Below are 12,401 nucleotides of genomic sequence, written 5' to 3' on the forward strand. Positions count from 1 at the left end.
TACTTTTTACATATTTATTATTGATTAATAAAATTTTTAGTAATGTGTTTCTTCAATTTTTTTTTAATTACTTATACGCGCATTCAAAATTTCAACTAAATCGGAAAAAAAAAGTTTATAATAATATAGTGTGTAATGTTGTATAGATAATGAATGGTACGGAACCCTTCGTGCGCGAGTCCGACTCGCACTTGACCAATTTTTTTTCTAAACTATATAAATCTTCACATAACATTATATGAATTGATAGGTGATAAATATAATGACATAGAGAAATAATAAATGAATTACTTTTACTCTGTCTGTTGGTTTATTTTTAAACTATACATTTTTTCATTTAAAAAATTAAACTAAATTAAAAAAAATATATTTTAGAGCATATTCACTATAATTTAGGTAAATCAGTCACTTAAACTTAAATTTAATACAGTTTGTACTTCCTAAGAATGTAATTTTATTGTTTTGCCAAAGATTTGTCTAAGTCGTGTTTAAGGTTTTTGCTGACTTCAACGATTTGGTCCAAGAGTCCTTTCACAGTATTGGTGACATCTGTTTTCAATTCTGAAATAATAAAAACAAAAAATTAATCAATGATTACAATAATTTTAGTTATTTAACTATGATTTGGCCACTGGATTTTCAATATATTCAGATTTAGTCGATCGACTAATTGCACATTCTCAAAGCCACTTTATTAGGACTGTCTTATAGTATTTTTAGATTTTAAATGAGCTGATAATTTGTGAGATACAGAGGCCAAATTTTTTTTTAAATACGGATCTGCATTTTTTATTTCAGGTTGAAAGAACTGGGTCTCGTGAGTACAACGATATGCCACACTTTATACTTTTTTTTGTTTTGCGTACCTTAACAACAACAAAACTATTTAATTATTATTTAAAATAATAATTTCAAGTCCGACTCTGTTTTTTTAAATTATTTTATCTTAATATATTCATTGCAACAATATTGATCAGCGCTAATTAACATTGAATAAGGAAAATCGAGCCAATTGGAAGATTCAAATAAATAATATCCAGGTCAGCAATTTAACGATATTATTTTTAACTTTTTTTATTGTTAATTTGAAATATCAGTGTGCCATCTAATAATATGCATAATATTAATCGTAGTTATTATAAATAAATCAACTTCTACAAATTAGTTTCTAATGCTCTACATGTTCGAAAGGGTTACCACCCTCCCTATTGCACAAATTTATTTTTCGTTGAATTTTATTTATAGCTCTTTGAACTTTCTTCTTATACTTCCGAAGACATTTGGTACTCTTTATTGTAAAGACACTTTTACAAATGATGTCAAGTTATGTAGTAATGTAGCACCCCTGTATACTTATAAATGATAAAACTTACGTGTCGCGCCGGGCTCAACAGCTTTCACAAGTTTTTCTGCTTCGGTGATGGCGTTGTTTAAACCATCGTCCAATTTCTTCTTCAAGTCTTTAGCTTTGGCGGTAGCTTCAGGTCCTACGGCCTTTTCCAAACTGTCAGCGGTGCTTTTGAAGTTGGTTTCGATTTGTTTCAACACGTTCTCAAAATCGCCTTTGTGTTCAGCGGTCTACGAAACAAAAAAAAATGTTGTGAAATATACTTAGAATCATTAAAAAAAAATTATAATATGATTTAGACATATCTCAAATCAAATTTTATTTGCTTTATTATAAAACGTTTATTTTCTAGACCATATACAGGGTTGTTCACCACATATGACACGGAGAATGTTAGCTAAACGATTAGATTTTTACAAATTATAAGTTTTGGGTTCGTTGAAGGACTATTAGAGCTACAATTTAAAAATATTTTTACAAAATACAGAGTGTCCCAAATAAATAAAAAATATCAAAGTTGTATTTTTTTAAATAGAACACCCTGTATATATATTTTTTTAAATAGAACACCCTGCATTTAGTTTCTACGATTAAAATAAAGGTAAATTTGATTAAGGTTTATTACACTTAAACCTTACCGTTTTTGAAATATTTTCAATTTTGCGAAATTGCAGTATAAATTTAAGGCTTCATTTCTCCGAGGTTATCAAAGTTTTTTAATACTAAATATTTACTGAAGTTTATTTATTGACCAGTTATTGTGTTGCAATAATAAAATTATACTACCTTATACAGAGTGTCTAAAAATTTATTTTAAATAATTTCTAGCTTTAAACGGCAATAACTTGTTTAATTTAAATGGAACACCCTGTATATTTTATGAGAATCAGATGCACAACTTAATTGTCTATCAAATTGTGTTATACCACTTTTACCTATCCCTTCAAGTTTTCGTAGAAAATGCATTTTCTTCATAATTTAGACCTCATTTATCAATATACCCATGGAATATTGACATTTTAGATTGTTTTAAACAACCAATGTATTAAAAAATAGGCTAGTAATATTATCGTTTTTAGTAAACCGATAATATTACTAGCCCATTTGTATGCAAAAAGAAAAATATTTAAATCTTTATAAAAGAGTATACCATTAATTAAATATACCACCAGTATTTCCGCCCAAATACTAATTAATTACATACTTAATTCTGTTCGTTAATAATATTATTAATTAAATAAATGTGGATTTGAATCAGAAATTAATATAATAATAAGTTATGAAAATGAACGTCTCTATTGTTATAAATAAGCATTTGTCAAAAAATGAAATATCATTTTTAAGGTGTTAGTTTTTTACCACACTGTCTAATACACATACATAATTCAGTTTTTTAGTATTTGGAGCAATTATTATTAATCAACACTAACAGTCAATTAATGTAGTTTGAATACTGGAATCATATTAATTGGTCCTCTTTAACAAATATTTAAACAGTTTTTTTTATTTTTTTAATGAAATCTACGAACTATATCGACAATATTAGTATCTGTACTCTTTAAAAATTTGCTACATGTTTAAAAATAATCTAAAATGTCAGTATTCCATGGGTATATTGATAAATGAGTTCTAAATTACAAGAAAATGCATGTTCTACGGAAACTTGAAGAGATAGGTAAAAAATGGTATAATTCAATTTGATAGACAATTAAATTGTGCATCTGATTCTCATAAAACATACAGGGTGTTCTATTTAAATTAAACAAGTTATTGCCGTTTAAAGCTAATAATTATTTAAAATAAATATTTAGACACTCTGTATAAGGTAGTAAAATTTTTATTATTGCAACACAACAACTGATCAATAAATAAACTTCAGTAAATATTTAGTATTAAAAACTTTGATACCCTCGGAGAAATGAAGCCTTAAAATTTATACTGCAATTTCACAAAATTGAAAATATTTCAAAAACGGTAAGGTTTAAGTGTAATAAACCTTAATCAAATTTACCTTTATTTTAATCGTAGAAACTGAAAATGTAATAATATACAGGGTGTTCCATTTAAAAAAATACAACTTTAATATTTTTTATTTATTTGGGACACTCTGTATCTTGTAAAAATATTTTTAAATTAGCGAACCCAAAACTTACAATTTATAAAAATCTAATCGTTTAGCTACAATATTCCGTGTGGTATGTGGTAAACAACCCTGTATATTTTTGTAGATGCCGTTACAACTTAGGGTTTGTATATTAATTGTTTTCATGGTGATGACCAACTGGCAGAGAATAAGATGTTGTTTATTCTCGTAAAAGTTATTTTAAATACTGCTTAGCACAGTTATAAAAATAAAGAAAATTAGAATAATGCTTGTCATTACCTGTTTGCTTAAATCATCAACAACGCTCTTCAACTTGGTGGCGAATTTCTGTGTGTTTTCTACGATGGAGTTGGCAACTTGTTTGGAGTCGGGTAAGTTTCCTTCTATGGTAGCACTAACATTTTGTACAACTTGACGGGCAGTAGCGGCCAGTTCATCAATTTGGGATTTTTCTATAGGTGTGGAAGCTTGTTTGGCTCTTGGCTTAGCCAGACAACCCTAAATATTCAAATAATATGACTTTATTAATGAAATAATGGTTAAAATTAACAGTAATTATCAACGCGTTGCATTTATATTTTCTGTAGTTTTTTAAGCGGCAGTTAAAATCATTTTGTTTGATTTAAAATAAATATATGGTTTTGGATTAGCCAAACTACCTTAAATATGCAAATAATATATCTTCATTTATTAAATAATTTTTATAATGAATATTTTCAATCTAGATCTCTTATTTGTTCTGAGTTGGTGTAGCTTTATGACGAGACTTGTCTTTGGGCCTGATGATGGGATATAACTAATCCCGAAACATGTTGCCCCATTACGTAACAAAAATTATTTTTTGAAATAATTAATTTGAAAAGTTTGTGAGGTTTGAGTCTCTTTCCCCTCACTAGAGGTTTTCCATTTATTATGAACTCACACTGAGCTAGAGAATGTCTATTAGGAGCTAAAAGCATTGTCTTTGAATTGAAATACAAATAGTGTTTGTCATCTCTTTTTAGAAGCTTGATGCGAATGTTGTGAGCACCATGTTATTGAATGAAAAGACGTTATGGCAGATGTAACATTAAGAATTTAGTTTAAATCTTATTATATTTATTGGTAAAGTTCTTGCTGATGGTAAATATACTTGAGTAGTTGATATCCTAGTTAATCCATTAAATACAATATAAATAATTTTCAAATAATGTGAAATATTAGTACTCTATTTTTTATATTGTAGGTCTATTCTTTAACATAACTAACGTAACTCTTTAACTTGAAGATTACAGTTGAGGGTTGTAACCCTTGGTGTTAAAACAGCAAAATAAAACACTAATTCACTACAATACACCAAAACACTTTTAATTTTGCACTGGGCGCACATTTCGCTAACCATGTTAGCGTTATCAGCAGGTGATTCAAGCTCATAAACTATTTTTAATCATTTGCTGATGATTAAAAAGGTCCAGTGGAGAAGTAAAAGTGTTTTGGTGGATTGTGGTAAATTAGTGTTTTATTTTGATCTTTAACATGAAATCAAAACTGAAAATGATCAGCTACCACTTTCAAAAACTTTAATTATAAAAATTGTAGGTAAATAAGAGTTGAAATGTCGTTGCCAAATATAATATCAATATCCCCACAAAAAAACAGATATAAATGATTTTTGAGAGACATCTTCACTAATAAATTGTACTGTACCACTTACTATAACAGACTATAACTAACTCGAACAACTGAACATTTTATAACTCTTATTACATAAAAATATTTGTATATGAAACAATTTTCATAATAGATTAATTGGAGCTAAAAGGGTATACCTACTGATGAGAGAAACATAATTTGTATTCAAATGCGCTGGTCGAATTAATTGAAACTTCCTGCATAGTTTAATGCTGGACTTGCAATACCTTTTTTGCAAGTGTAAATATAGTATAGATATCTAAATGGGCTGTGCGAATTACTCGGTACGTTTTTATTAAACGAATGTTCAATCTACTCTTTATAGTTGCTAGTACTTCTAAAATAATGTATTAGAGCTGTGACATTATAATGTTGACGTTATTGGTTTTAATTTTACAAAATGTTGGATTTTATTGGAAATAGCCCTGTTAGTATTTACTACATTTTTTGTCTCTTAGAAATATTTTTCCAAAGCTGACTATCAAAAAATGTGTTTTGTCGCATCAAGCTGTGGAGGCGCATAAAATCTGTTATGCTCTAATAATCTAGTTGTCAAAACTATGAAATTTTGTTTGTATTACAAATTAAATTTGACAATAAGTTTCACAAAAACCTTAAAAAAGTTAATAAATTATTATTAATTTATTTTGATTCAACAGATGCCTAGGTCTGCTATGTCCAGGGAATATTGGAACTTCCTGTGTATTTTGTTATCGGTCTGTTTTGGAAAAATAAATTTCCCCAATAAAATTGTCAAGGAATTATGCGATGTGGCGTTTTATAAGTAAAATTTTATAAATATTAGAGGGGCAATTTTACGAAAAGAAAATCTGTCTGAAATTTATGTAAGGGTTGGGGCAGTTTTTATCTTTCCCGTATTTTTTCTTTATTTTTGTGAAAGTCAAGTGTTAAAGCACTTAGCAAAACATAGACACCGAAAATCTCATTCAAATCGGAATAATGGTTCTTAAAATATCTGAAAAAATATGTACCCACAGTTTTTTAAAAATTAATTAACGTTTGGCTTTATATTTGATTGATGCTCTCTAGCCAACAAAACAAATTATTGATGTATTTTAATTAACATTATTTTATTATAATCTCCCATTCTAAACTAATTAGAATAAAATACACTCTATTCCTTATTACGTACAGGCTAAGACAAAACTATCTTTTTCAACTCGTTGTTGAATACCCATGTATAGTATTAAAAGTATAATATGAGCTTAAACATTTAAAGTATTTAATTAGAAATTTTAAAATCAAAATATATATTAAAATAAAACTAATATTGACAAAAGTTATAGTAGATATCATTATTATATTACATGCAGCTAAGGTAAAAAATAAAGTGTAATGAAATTTAAAAATATAACTTTTACATTTATATCAATAATAATATAAAAAAATTGCAAATACATAAATACAAAAGGAAAAGTTTATGAAATTTAGAGTTTTTTTCCAAAAATAAATGTTTTATGGCATGCAATTTTATGGTAGTGTAAGTTATGTGAGAGGAAATAGCATGGTTTTCCCACGAAGACGCGAGCGAAACCGAACTTATAAATATAACCAAGCGCATTAAAATTGTCATTCTGTTCTTAACCATTGTATTCATTGTATCTGTTAAACATACTTTGTGAAAAATAAAATTTTTTAAAAAAGTATTTTCGTTGTCGAAATAAATAAAGCTGTCTCTTTAGTTGTCAGTTTTGAGTCAATATTTTTTAATTCTCTTTCGTGTCGATTGCTGATTGAATTGGACCCAGAAATGGCTCAAAATGAAGTAAGTAAATTACCAAGAAATATTCAGGCTGAGGCGACAAACGCCATATCCAAACAAATCCCGAATAACTTATGATAAGGAATACAAACATTTTCAAAAATGGAAGCAATTAAAAAACGTGCCAGAAGAAATAAAGTTTTTAACCTATCCTCGCTGTTAAAGTATCATTTAATCTACCCTTGCGGTTGATAGATACCTATAAGGCAATTTTAACAGTTACTATGGAAAAAAAAATTAAAATAATTTAATGTTTTAATACTATCGACATTAAAGGAATACCAATCTGTATTCAACCTTTGTACTCAACAACCAACTTCATTTTCAGATACTTTTTGAATATTTTTATTAATTCCGTGAAAACATTTATTAATCTCAATCAATTTGTTTCTTTACATACATATTTAATTAGCTAATTTAAGTAATTACTGCCAAATTACTGTTATTAAAAATTTAAACAATATAAAATGTTAATAGTTATTGACTTACCTGAAGAACAACAAGGGCTATCACAGATACTACAACGAATTTGTACATGTTGAGTGTCGATTATAAAAGCTTTAGTTAACCGAATAGTGGCAGTGAAACCTACAGACTGAATTGTCAGACAGCTGAGATAGTGCTTTTATAGTTCAGTGGAATATCCGTGCTTGTTTTCTATTGTGGTGGTTTCTGATGCACCCTTGGACCTTTGAGATAAGAAAGAATCCGTTTAGAGATCCGTTTTCAGGGACGGGTCCAGTATTTTTTTATTTTACTTATTTTTATCGCTTATTTATCACAGTTAAATAATAAAGTCAGTGCAGGCAAAAAATATGACTTAATATGCTATGATTTGAATATAGGTATAAAAATTATACCATGTGATGGGTAAAAACTTTTTTATTATTAAAGTTTTAAGAAAAATGCATTTGTTTCTATCGTAATCAAGTTCAATTTCGATTCATTCATTGATAGATAGTTATTATTAATTTCGATTACATTCATATTTTTTGCTGTTGTTAAAGTATCACATTTTCCGATAAATATTATCACCCATTCCATAGCATTGAACTCAATAAATTTTCTGCTTCTTTAACATTTTAAAACAGCAAAAAATATGACGTTAATTAAAATTCTATCAATAACAATATATCAAAGGTTGAAAACGAAATTATATTATTATGGAAACGTGTTTTGATTTCTAGGATTAAAAATTCACCTATATTTTCATGTTTTTTCACTTCAGTTATTCAAGTTCATTTTTTGAAAAAGAAGGATTACATTTTTTTTATTTAGCTATTCTTAACTTTTCAATATGGACAAGTAACATTGAATATACAGATGCTCAGATGCAAAAAACGCAACAACAGAAAATTTTTCTGTCAAATTTAAATCGATATACGGGTACGTCTCAAAAGTGGCTCACTCATATAACTTTTTTATTTTTTCGGATAAAAAAAAACGAGATTTGGTATGTTAGTATACATAAATTAGAATTGATTTTACTTTATTCGATAGAAAATGACACTCTGGATAGAATGATATATCATATGTCAACTTTTGACATTTTCGCATATGGTTTACTTGAAATTATAACATGCGGATCGTAACGACAATTTGACTCGAAATACCAAGTGTGTGGTATCAAATTATTCGTAAGAAAATGCTTTTTCAAAATATACTAATGAGCCACCCTCGTTCTATTTAAAAAAATTGAGATATGATTAAATAATACGATTATTACGATTTACGATATTACGATAAATACGATTTGGGCATCTTTGAACCGACTAGGACAAGTCACTAAAAACATTAGACGATCAAATCTATTTTTTTCAAGACTCTTTGATTAAAAATTAGTGTTTTTAATACAGCCACTCTAGATTGAAATTTAAAATACAATTTTGTTTTGAGCGAAAACGTCAGAAGTTGACATATGATATGCCATTCGATTGAGAGTGTCATTTTCTATCGAATAAAATAAAAAAAAAATACCGAGGGTGCCATTTAAAAATCAAAAGTTGTAGTCATTTCCGATGAAAAAGGAAGTGATCGAAAACAATTGAATACGTCAGTCAATTCTAATTTATGGCATATACTAACATACCAAATCTCGTTTTTATCTGAAAAAATAAAAAAATTATAGGGGTGAGCCACTTTGGAGGCGCACCCGGTATATTTTATTTTTATTTTTAGCCCTATTTTCATCTTTCTTTTAGAAAACTCTATATTATATATCAACTTTAATTCGTAAACTAAGTTTTTCATTAATTTTAGTATTTGGCTTATTCTACAGGGTTAAAGAAAAAAAAATTACATTAACTTTTAAACAACCTGTGCAATAAATTCGTGAGGAAATTTTTCTAAAACATTATTTTAGGGTCAGAACCTTGATTTCTGAGCTTTTTTTTTAATTCATGCCAACACATCCCTTAGTTCATTTTTAAGAGCGAAATAAACTTGCCATTAATAATTTGGATTTTTTTCATTTATCTTTATATCTAGATGTAATATTTTAATATGACAAGATGGATTATTATCGTAATACCATATATTGACAGTTACATTTTGTATACCTACAATTGGACGAAGTATTAATACACTCACATTCTTGCCTAGAACCTCCTGATGCAGACTTCTTGTTTGCACCGTTTTAAAAAGACTGGTAGAGAGGTAGTTTTGCGCTTCTTACCAGGGTAGTCTATACGCTTATTTCGACCAGTTTATCCAAAACGTTCCAATACCCTGTTGACAGTAGAGCGATGAGTGTGCATTACTTAATCAACATATTCATAAAGAATTTTACCCATCTTCAAAAAGAGCAACGGCTTTTGCACAATTTTCTACACTGTACCATATTCAATCGTTGCCGTTGGTATACAAAATGTAATTGTCATTATAACATTACGATATTAGTATAGTATTACCTAAGTCACCTCTTCATATTAAAAAATAACTTCAAAAAGCAATGAGAATTGAAAAAAGTGCAAATTGCTGGTGACAACTTTATTTTGCTCTTAAAAATTAACCAAGACATGTGTTGACATGAGCCTAAAAGCAAAATGCCCAGAAGACATGGTTCTGACCGAAAAATAATGCTTTATAAAAATCTGGCCACAAATTTATTGCACAGGGTGTTTTAAAGTTGTCAGTTAGAATATTTTATTAATTATTTAGTATATTATAATTATTATTCTACCTAAAATAATTACTAGATTTCTAAATTCAGTTATATTTTTATGTTTCAACTTCAAACTTTTACGATTTTGGACTTTTATTTTTATAGTCTAATAAATCCGTGCTCAAAAATGGTTAACGTTTCTTTTTACCTTTGTTAAGTTTCTGTATTTTATTGAAGATTTTATGGTGTATAATAAAATTATTGTAAACTTTTTAAAGCTGCATAAAAATATTTTCTTTAAAAGATAACTTTAGGTCAAGATTCTTATTTTAGAGTCGTTTGGTGTATTATGAATCAGTAGCGGAGCGACTAAAAGTTAATACTTTTTTATTGCAATTTTTTGTACTAGTAACTTTATAAAATTGATGAATTGATCTTAAAATAGACCTTGTGTGTTCCCCTAGACTGGGAAAAGTTACGCGAGAAGAACTCTAGACATACCATGTCAATATTTTGTTATAAAACCAAAGTATTAAAACATTGCTCTATTTTTTTGAAACAATGCTGAACTTCTCTATGTGTTAAGCTTTTGTTTGCCCTGTTTCTATTCATTTTTAGTAAAATACATTCATAGCGACTTGAAAATGCAGAACTAAAGTAACTACTCATAATAAGGTAATAAAAACAAATTACATCAATTAGATCTTATTTAAAATATTAGTTCTGCATTAGTTCATTATTCTAATATTTCTAAACCTTCATACGAGGCAGAAATCTACATATAGGTAGTTCTGTGGGCACAAATTAGGCAAAGAAAATAAAGTCCTCCTACTCTGGGTGCCATGGGATAGAAGGTAATGAAAAAGCAAATGATCTAGCTAGAAAAGGAGCGAACACTCCACTAAGTGGACCAGAACCGTTCTGTTTTCCAAACGGGAACCAACTGAAAGTGGAACTGAAGAATCTGGAAGACTCCATCCGTAACTTGGAATGGGTGTCCTCTAACGGTCTAAAACACTCGAAAAAATTCCTTAGAACTTACGACCGATAGAAATCAAAGGTTTTCCTTGAGTTAAGTAAAAACAATCTTTGAATTGTAACGGGGTTTCTAACAAGACACTGTCGAACACACAACGAACACCTCAGTAGGCTGAAGCTGAGAAATAACGGCGAATGCAGATTCTGTGGGGAAAATGGGGAAACACCAGAACACCTTATCATTGAGTGCGCCGAGACGATGACCATTCGTGCCATGAACTTTGGTACGGCTAATGTCGAGGATGAAGAGATAGCCTCTGTGGAGCTGTCTCAGATACTGGCTTTTGTTAAAGCCCTGAGACTGTATGATGAGTTATAACTCGTGATAACTCAAGAAAGAGGAACACACAATAGATCTGTAAGGTGGCGGTGATTAACTCCTCTCCTAAACATTCTACATTCGAGGTAGTTCTGTGAAATCAGATCATTTTTTAACTTTCTAAAAAATTATGGCTTTAAAGTCTTCAAGATAAATTTTTCAGCAGTTCTTTGACAAAAAACTCATTGATTTTTTTAGTAGTTTACGTCTTCCGTTATAATAATAATTAAGAAATCCTTAAAATAGATAAGCATTGAGATTAAAGAGAACATTTCTTACCTCAAAATAACTTAACCTTAACCTGTTTTTAGATTGTCCAACAATTTAAAGCCAATTGAAGGATGTACTTCCTCGAAATATTTTCTAAATTGATAAGAGTTTATATTTTATTGTATGTATTAAAGTAATATTTCCATTGTTTTAGATTACTATTGAAGATATGTATAATTTAAAAAAGAGAGTAGAACTGTTGAAACATATGAATCATTGCCAAAAGGAGTAAGAAGAGTAATAATTGTCTTCATTTATGAGTTAAAATTACTTAAAGCTTTACAAAATGGTATATGTATGTAAGGTAATAACTAAGTAAATATACTTTGATACCAATTAACTTTTTGTTACGTAATCGAGGACGCGATTTTTAAATTCATCAAACCAAACCAACCATAGACATATTCGGCGCCCGGCTGATTAACTAGAAATTAAATTTCCTGCTGGGAATTCAGGTGGTTGATCTGCTGTAAAAATGTCAAGTTACCACATTTATTTAATTTTCTGAAATTTTTTTCCTTGACATTTCCTGACATTGTCACTCGTTTTGACACTTTAGTTTTGTATTTCGAGTTTTTGGTTTAAATTAATTGTGTTGTGATACTTTAAGCTTAAACATTTTTACTAGCAGACATTGCAGTCGAACATTGTTTTTTACAACTTCTTTTAGAGCGAAGTGTATACAGGGTGGGTCAAATTCGACACTTTTAAATGGAAACACCATTTTCTATAGGAGATAGACAAAAACTAATATCGGTGTTTGGA

At 28.7% G+C, this 12,401-nt stretch overlaps 1 protein-coding gene across 1 annotated transcript; it reads right to left on the reverse strand.

Moving 5' to 3' along the window:
- Positions 1–287: 287 nt before the first annotated feature.
- LOC115876020 lies at positions 288–7,548 on the reverse strand. The gene is made up of 4 exons (XM_030891685.1): positions 7,396–7,548; positions 3,732–3,950; positions 1,374–1,578; positions 288–561 (listed from the first exon to the last, which is right to left on the reverse strand). The coding sequence occupies exons 1-4, from the start codon at positions 7,441–7,443 to the stop codon at positions 455–457; spliced, it is 579 nt and encodes a 192-aa protein (XP_030747545.1). The 5' UTR covers positions 7,444–7,548; the 3' UTR covers positions 288–454.
- Positions 7,549–12,401: the final 4,853 nt, after the last annotated feature.

Source organism: Sitophilus oryzae, unplaced genomic scaffold, assembly GCF_002938485.1.
Source record: "Sitophilus oryzae breed Bouriz unplaced genomic scaffold, Soryzae_2.0 scaffold_1396_pilon_pilon, whole genome shotgun sequence".
Lineage (NCBI taxonomy): Eukaryota > Metazoa > Arthropoda > Insecta > Coleoptera > Curculionidae > Sitophilus > Sitophilus oryzae.

What these genes read in the sequence shown, in the direction of transcription:
- LOC115876020 (XM_030891685.1), bottom strand. Translation starts at nt 7,443, where the DNA reads ATGTACAAATTCGTTGTAGTATCTGTGATAGCCCTTGTTGTTCTTCAG. An exon ending in TTGATGATTTAAGCAAACAG is followed by an intron (nt 1,579 to 3,731) that starts GTAATGACAAGC and finishes TTTGTTTCGTAG; the next exon opens with ACCGCTGAACACAAAGGCGA. An exon ending in TGTTGAGCCCGGCGCGACAC is followed by an intron (nt 562 to 1,373) that starts GTAAGTTTTATC and finishes TTATTATTTCAG; the next exon opens with AATTGAAAACAGATGTCACC.